Source organism: Danio rerio, chromosome 4 (assembly GCF_049306965.1).
Source record: "Danio rerio strain Tuebingen ecotype United States chromosome 4, GRCz12tu, whole genome shotgun sequence".
In the NCBI taxonomy this organism is placed as follows: Eukaryota; Metazoa; Chordata; class Actinopteri; order Cypriniformes; family Danionidae; genus Danio; species Danio rerio.
Window position 1 is genome coordinate 20838752 of NC_133179.1, and position 8749 is coordinate 20847500.

An 8749-nucleotide genomic window follows, 5' to 3' on the forward strand; every position below is an offset into this window, starting at 1 on the left:
TCATCAAGGGATTGCATGCTCCTGAGCTCTTGAAAACTGGTAGAGGAAGTGGCGCACCTTACTTTTTCCACAAGGTTTTAGACAGGATATGTGAATTTGAGGATATCTTCCTAACACATCTCATCCAAAGCCTTTTGTTTTGTTCACTATCATGTAATACAAATTCATGTAAATTAAGAGACTTAATTTAAGTATTTTAGATATGATTAGATATGATTATGATATGATAAGATATGATTATGATGAGATATGATAAGATATGATTGCATTATATAATAAACAAATTAAATGTATGGTTTTATTCATATATACATTGATCAGTGAACATAAAAGCTTGCTTGATGTATGTGAAAAGACCTCAACTTTTGGGGGAAGCTCAAATGTGCTGAATTGACATGCAGGAGTGACATGCAGGAGGTAAGCATTCTTGAGCTTCCTTTACTAAATTTTAATGCTATCAACTTTAACTGTGTATAATATAGTTTATTAGACATGACAAATATAGAATTAGATTAAAGATAAATTTAGTCGAAAGGATTTGATGAAATTTTAATGCTAATTATCTAGTTCTTGAACTCATTTTTGCAAATAGTTTGGGTATGCAGATTATTTACAGCTTAGATGGAGGGAATGCTCTTGATTTCTATGTGGAAAAAAAGGCATTTGAGGTGAATAATTAAGTCTCTTAAATAGCGACCATGTCTTATCATGAGTATTGAAATTCAACCACTCAATATGTATTTATTTTTTGATATCTTTGCAAAAAAGTATCAGCACTTTGGGGTTTAAATGCCGATACAGAAGTTCAAAACTTCATTTGTTTTTTAAAGATTTAAAAAAATTCTTAGGGGTTAACAACAACTTGAGCGTGAGTAAATAATGACAGATCATCCTCAAACCTTTTGAACATGCCCATTTTCAAGAGTTGGGACATCACTGACCCTTCGATTTTCCCCAGAAACTTGCCTACCTGCAGAATGAGAGAGTACAGTTATCAAAACATTCATCCGATTTTTTTTTATTGACAATAGGAATGCCAGTTCACAGTAAATGTGCATGTATTAGTTCTTTGACTATAGGCATGTTGACGTTAATGTTTGATAAAACACTAAAATCAAATTTTAAACAGCATTTGGGCTTTGTAAGGCTGCAGTGCCACATCAGAGTCAGCGTTTACCGCACCCAGCACGCTGAATTATTCAGATAACCCCTGTTATCCCTCCCTTTCTCTATATTTACCCTGATGATGCACTGTTCTCCCTCTCTTGGTCGCTCTCATAGGGCCGCTACTAATGATGGAAAACACCTCATGCATTTATTTATTTATAAATTCATTCATTGCCACAGTCACTTTCCTATGCTGAGTCAATGTTAAAAAAGGCTCTTTTAAATAGGTGTTGTTTACAGCACAAAATCCTCATTCAAGACACATTTTTATTCATGACTTCATTGATTTGTTTTTACTGTGACCTGCTTTCAATGGAACCATTTTAATGGCACTCGAGATAAATTTTTACTGCATGTCATTTTCGCATCTTAACCTAAATCACCAGGGATTTACATCACAGCATGCAGACACACACACTGTGAGGAGGCGTCTATTTTTCTCTGTTTTTGAAAATCTGTATAAATAGTTGTAGATATAAATAAATCAGTAAGGTAATCAGTAATGCTACATAAATGGTGAAACATAATATTACAATAAAATACCTCAGTAAATCTCATTTTATATACACATATACAGTACACACAGTTAACCTACTTAGCTTGATCACACTTTTTGCTGTATTTTTGGCAGTTTTAAGGTGACCTTCATGTTATGAAAATCTACAACCTTGTCTAGCAAAGGCTAACTGCATAGGCACTGTTCTAAAAAAGCAAATATGTAGAAATAAAAACCCTAATACAACTTGCAAGTGCGCTGCATTTCTACTAAAGCCATTTTGGTTACACTGTCTATTGATTAATGTAATTAAGAGTAAAACAACAGTTTTACTTGCATTAAAATGTGGCTTTATTTTGATGTATATCAGCCATTTTCACAGTCCGATCAATTAGCTGAAAAGATAAAAATTCAATCTTGCCCTACATGTTTCTAAATGGATATCGTTTCATTTGAAAATAAATCATTTTACGTCATTACGGATGTTTGGTGGGTTGCGAATGTCATTTTAATTTGGCCTTAACCTGTCACTTTAAGTGCTCTTACATCAGCCTTGTCCCTAGAGATGATGATGAAGCCATTACTGTCAATGACGTAGCAGCTAATGTCCTGTTGAGAAAAAAAAAACACGTCATGCTCAAATGAGGAATGGCAAAACATATTTTCATACATATGCCTGTAATCTTGATACCCACAACTTATGCACTATAACTGCAATAAGATGCTCACCGGATTATCACTACAGCTTAAAGGACAAAGCCCCTCTATGCCTGAACACTGTAAAAAAAGACAGAAAATCATGAAGATGGAGAAACTGAGCATTTATATGTATTCCGTTTTTATGGTATCATGTTTATCCTTGTAATGCGTACATACATCTGTGTCGTTCGGCTAAGGGTCATCCGGATAAAATGAAGCAGCAGAGAAAAAATGGTAAAATGTTAATTGATGTGAAATCACTGGCTCAGGACTGATAGCTTTGATCTAAACTCCTGCTTATAAAATCACTGTTCTGCCTTTAAGCCATCACATGATCTGCACAGGCTCCTGTGTGCTTTTACTGGCCATGTATCAGATGAGGCAGTCTCATAGGAACCTGTAAATATTTAGTACAGCTACTGCTCAAAATATATGCATCCTGCAGTATTTGTGTACTTGAGGTATTTGAGGTACTGCTGTTTTTTGTTTTGAAAATATAAGTATATATATAAAATATAAAATGTAAATATTAACATATTTCCGCATAAAAAAGAGGCATTATTAATAATTGAGTTCTAATAATAACCAGTAAATTTTAGGACCAGCTTAATTATTTCTAAAACATCTTGTGACAGACTACATGCTTTTTTTTAAAAACGCAATACAGGAAAAACTGAATACCTACAGAAACTAATAATTTAATATTTATTCTATTTTAAGGTAATATTTACAGTAGGGATGCATAATTTATCATTTGAGCATCAATATCACAATGTGTGCATCTGCAATAGTCACATTACAAGATATGAAATGTTGAATTAAGATTATATATGAACTGATACCACAGGTTAAAACACTTGAGATTTGTGGAGACACTGCAGAATTTACCCATGATACAGTGAAAGTTTATCATCCGCAGAGTGTTTTTAAGGCCTGTGACTGTTTGAGTGTGTTAAGAGAGTTTAAAGCATTTTAATAGTGCATAAAGTTTAATAAAGATTCATTTTAATTTATATGATGAAGATTATGCGATGTTATTTTAGATTTGATTATTCAATTTCTTTACCTGAATACTGTCAGTCTCTCCCCAGAAAATCATAAATCACTTTTATTTCACTTTATTATTTGCTCCTTTATGTTTATTTATGACTTTCATTTGTTTATTATATTTATATAATAAATTACATCGTTCTTCTACAAATCATCCCAATAAATCAAAATGAATGACTTTCCAAATAGAGCTAGTTAAGTCATCTCTATATATACTGCAGAAGAAAAGATATTGCAATGTCAATTTTTTGTAATATCATGCAGCCCTAATTTACAGAATGTTACTTTCATAAAAACTTTAAAAAAATTGAATTATTTTATAGGAATAATTCATTTAAAACTGAAAACTTTTATTTACTCATTATCATTTTTTACTCATCCTCCACTTGTTTTAATATCTGTTTAGGTTTCTTTCTTCTGTTAAACCAAAAAAAATCATATATTTTAATGAATGTTGGAAACTGGTGGCCATTGAATTTCTATAGTAGAAAACCAAATAGTCAATGGCTACCTGTAGCAATATTCTTCAAGATTCTTCATTTAACAGAAAAAAGAAGTTAATAAAGGTTTGAAACTACTTGAGGGTTACTATACAGTAATCTCAGTTTACACGCATACATCTTTTTTTTTCATCTTTTTCTCAATGCATGTGCATTTTTAGCACGTTTGCCATGTTTTCGCGCTGCTGGTGATCTTTATTCTGTAGATATATTAATGGATTTGGATTTGAACATTTCAGGCATTAAATCAGTTAGAAGCCCTTCCATCAGTGAATAAGGCTTTAGTTAATATCGCTGCCGTCAGGAGCGAACACAGACATAGTGGTAATGTGCCAGCTGAGGTGGAAGAGTGTTCAGGGAGGCATGGAAATTCCCAGGGGTGCAAGAAAAATGGAAGAGCTTCCTCCCAGAGGATCATGTAAAAGCTGATATTCCCTTCTATTGCCATTCTTTTAAACTCTCTCAACACTCAGCATCCTCTGTTTGTATTATAAATATCAAACAAAAGCCTGTGCTAGGAGCGTCACCACTAACATCACTGTGTGTGTCTTCACCTACCACCACAGAATGCACAGTGTTTAAACAGATAAGACACATCCGGCCAGTATCGCACATTTGTTTATGTACATATCCTTGTGGAGACATTTTGTTGACAGGGCCTAAAACTAATATTTGCCACACATGCCGATGACCGATGAATTGAGGAAATTTGCTGTCCATAAATATTACAGACTGGACCGGCCATGAAACTGTATGTACATTATTGGGGAAATTCTATTATTCATTCATTTATTCATTTTCCTTTGGCTTATTCTGTTATTTATCAGGAGTCGCCACAGCGAAATGAACCACCAACTATTCCAGCATATGTTTTAAGCAGCGGATGCCCTTTCAGCTGCTACCCAGTATTGGGAAACACCCATACACAGACACACACACACACACACACACACACACACACACACACACACACACACACACCTACACTATATGCTAGTATTATTATTATTATTAACAGAAAAAATATTAACAGTAATTAAACAGCAAAACTAAACTAAACCATTACTTTTAATTTTATCTTCTTTCACATTCAAACTTTTAATCACACAACTTTTTATCACAGTATAATTTCTATTGTGAAAGGTTTTTCTATAATTGACCAAAGATTTGTGAACCAATTTGACATTACTGTATATTATTATTTGACATGTAGCATTTTTAATTCCCACTACTGGGTTGTGGCTGGAAGGGCATTCACTGCGTAAAACATGCTGGAATAGTTGGCAGTTCATTGTGCTGTAGCAACCTCTAAAAAAGAGGGTGAAGGAAAATAAATGAATAAATGTTGCATTTTTAATGCTCTTCATAAGAGCCTAAAACACTTTTATCATGAGTTGTGGATAAGACAATATTTTTATATTATTGTAAGACAATCTTTAAGAAGCTGTAATCATGCTCAGTCATATAGCATTTTCAGATATTGCAGGATTAAAAGAAAGTATCAGCCAACTGCTGATAAACACTCTTACATACTCATCTAAATTTATTTTTACTTGCATTTGGCAATTGGCAAGTATCAAATTTAGGCCCTAATTTAATATAATTTAACATAATTATATATTTTTTAAGGTTAACAAAATGTGTACACAGTCATAAAATGTACTTTCTTGGACAACAAGCAATAACTGTAATTTCAGTGAAAGACATAAATAATATTTTTACTACCTGGTTGGCTATGGACCAAAACCTTTTTTCCAACATCTCAAGAGACATCTGTACACCGATGGCTATAAGGGGAAAAAAACAACACAAATTACAGCTTGAAAATACTCTCAGTTATACTATCAGGAAAATTCGCAGTTATTCTGGATTTATTAGCAAACATTTTCTGGCAATTGGTCCATTCTTTTTTATTGGTTGTAACTGAAAACCTGGATTATTCCACCAAATACTGAGCTCATTACTCTTCTGAAATAAAAACATTGGTATTTTGTTGGTTAAAAAAATGTATATTAACATCTAAAAACATGGAACCTTTTTGTATTAATTTCAAAAGTGTTATCAGTAATTTACAGAATAAATATCAAATGTTTTACTCAATCATACAGCTATAAACCATAAACTCAGAAAAAAGAAAATTTGCAGTGCCGTCTTAATTTTTTCATAACTGTGCATGTGAATAGCTGAAAAGGCTGAGACAGGTTTATGTAAGTTTTTTGGTTCAACATCCGATTCCATTCGACTTGCAAATGCATTATCCCAGCATGCATCAGTGGCCACCCACTCCGACAAGCTTAAACATAGCAAATATGCTGATATCTCATGCCTCAGCCCTGAAACCTCATATATTACAGCTGATATCTCATCGCTCATCCCTGATACCTCTTACTTCAGTTTATTACCTTAAACCCAGTACCTCATATATCAAACCTGATACCTAATAACTCAATCTGTACATCTACATCGCCTATAATCCACTGCGCTTTACAGAATAAGGTTTTGTTGTTTATGGGCCCTTGTGTAATTAGTAGGACAGTTGGAATTTGCAGTGAGCTGACGGCTCTGATTAAACTGCAGTAAATTGTTCGTTTGAGTAAAAATCTTTTAACTTCAATAATTCAAAGAGAGCGAGAAAACCGAGCAGAACCATCTATCAGACTGAAGCTAATTAATAGAGTTGGATAATAAAGAGGCAGAGAGTGGAGGGCAGTGTTGGTAATAGCTGCTCGGGGCGGAGATGGCGGCTAGCAATCTCTTGAATGAGCAGATGTGTATTATAAAGCCGTAGACCCAGCAGACATACTGTAACACGCTGGAAGATTACAGTCGCCACTTCTCCTCCAGCTTCCTAAAGATTTAGACAAGCCTGCAATGAAGATTACCCAAAATAGTGATGAGCTCGCTCGCAGACGGATCCCAGCGCAGTTAAAAGTGTGAATGACGGAGGACATGTGACTCCAGCAGAGCAGATAATTTAGCAAATACCCAGTTTTCTGAGCTTCTGTCATTCTCTTTTCCACACAAACATCCCACACATAAAAACAAACATAATGATGTGATACAGCATGAAGCCTCAACCAAACCCCCAGAGCGACAGCACGGCAAGCAATCAATCCTGCGTCAACTGAACAGATTTTACCATTTGTTGGTTAAAAACAAAACCTTTAATGAGGGACGTGATGGAGGAAGAGAGAATGTGTGAAGTGTATGTGGCACTTTCTGTGAATAGGCAGAAGCTGTTGTGTTGGTCAATAAACATTTCACAAATATCAGGCAAAATATATTAGTTTTTTTCCAGTTAACACGACTGCCCATTTAGGCTAAGTGAAGCTATTAGTTTGTAGTCATGGATATTGCATATTACCAGAGTGCGAATTGTACTTTTTCTGTAATGTTAATTTGTGCAATACACGCTTCAATGAACAAAATGTACATATTTATTTCAATTACTTCTAATTTATTAATTATACTGATTTAAGTTTTCAGTGTAACCTCTGACAGGCAATTTCAGCAGATGTGTGATTCTCAATGATGAGCTAATTTTGATATAAAACAAACAGTTAGTATGTTTACATGGACACCAATAACCCGATTTTAATATGATTAAGACAATATTCTGATTAAGAGTCTACCATGTAAACAGCGATTTTTGATGAATTTAATCTAATTAAAGTCATAATCGAACTAAACAGAAATCGGATTAAGACATGTCGAGCATGACGATTTTAGTTGCATTATTGAAGTTCAGTACAGACATGTAAACATCGCAATCAAACTATTACCGTCATGTAGGATTTTCTCCGCATTTTGCGACAGGATAGTCTATACACACACAGATGTTTGATACTATTCTCTGCACCTACAGAGTCAGTGAAGGACCACAGACACCTGCATCGCGAAATGCAAAGTTTTTTTTTTCCCCATACAGCATGCAATATCAAATTCTATTAAAACAATGCAGCAGTTGTAAAACTTCCAGCAGTTCATACTCACATTCAATATCTTTTTTGTTATGGGGGGCATGCATGAAGCCTTCCTGAATGAAAGTGAAAGTGCGAAACTGCAGTTATAGTCAACAAATTAAAAAAGAAACACTCGGAATTTCATTATACTGCGGAGGAAATATGGGTGGCGTGGTGACGTTAACCGAATTATGTGCTATAACATAAACTGTGCACAATTTGACTTTACTTTTAGGCTAAATATAGATACATACATCTATTTTACAAGAAAAGTGTCTTATAAACACTTATGGTGTCTATTGGTGGTCTAGATCTGTCGGTTTCAGACTGCTGAATGTATATTTTCTTGCATTGACTGTTTGCCGTAATTATGCATTCATAAAAGTATGAACCACTATAGGAGTGGTCAAATATACACACACACACACACACACACACACACACACACACATATATATATATATATATATATATATATATATATATATATATATATATATATATATATATATACATACACACACACACACACACACAGATCAGAGCATGTTTTGACATTCTTCTACTAGGGGATCAAGCAATAATTAGGTGGGTCATACATCCCTGTAATTTGCATCCTATGTAGTATTACCCATTAAAAAGTAAAATAACGAGAATGGCTGAGATTGGCAAACTCAGACATCGCCCTCATTGTGTAAAAATTGAGACAATATAATTAGATTGTAATATTTTTTTCTGGTACAAGATGAATAATGTGCACAAAATGTTGTACATTGCTAAATTATACATTTTTTTTGCCATTTGAAATTATTCTATTTTAGACATTCTAAAATCTTCAGTGTTATCTAAACTACTTACCATGGTAGGTACATTTT

At 33.9% G+C, this 8749-nt stretch overlaps 2 protein-coding genes across 7 annotated transcripts in view; one reads left to right on the forward strand and one right to left on the reverse strand.

The window, feature by feature from the left end:
- Positions 1-8749, forward strand: part of lrtm2a (leucine-rich repeats and transmembrane domains 2a) — a 39097-nt gene that overhangs the window by 13634 nt on the left and 16714 nt on the right. The gene's annotated exons all lie outside the window — the stretch shown is intronic.
- The window catches only part of cacna2d4a (calcium channel, voltage-dependent, alpha 2/delta subunit 4a), a 57475-nt gene that overhangs the window by 5955 nt on the left and 42771 nt on the right, over positions 1-8749 (reverse strand). For 3 of the 4 annotated variants that reach the window (XM_073947166.1, XM_073947165.1, XM_073947164.1), the window contains 5 exons: positions 5638-5699; positions 2540-2554; positions 2393-2440; positions 2210-2272; positions 900-970 (listed from right to left, as the gene is read on the reverse strand). In XM_073947166.1, coding sequence (XP_073803267.1) covers positions 900-970; positions 2210-2272; positions 2393-2440; positions 2540-2554; positions 5638-5699 — 259 coding nt within the window. Of the gene's footprint in view, positions 1-899; positions 971-2187; positions 2273-2392; positions 2441-2539; positions 2555-5637; positions 5700-8749 lie in introns of all 4 variants that reach the window. The other variant, XR_012402080.1, reaches the window with a different exon arrangement.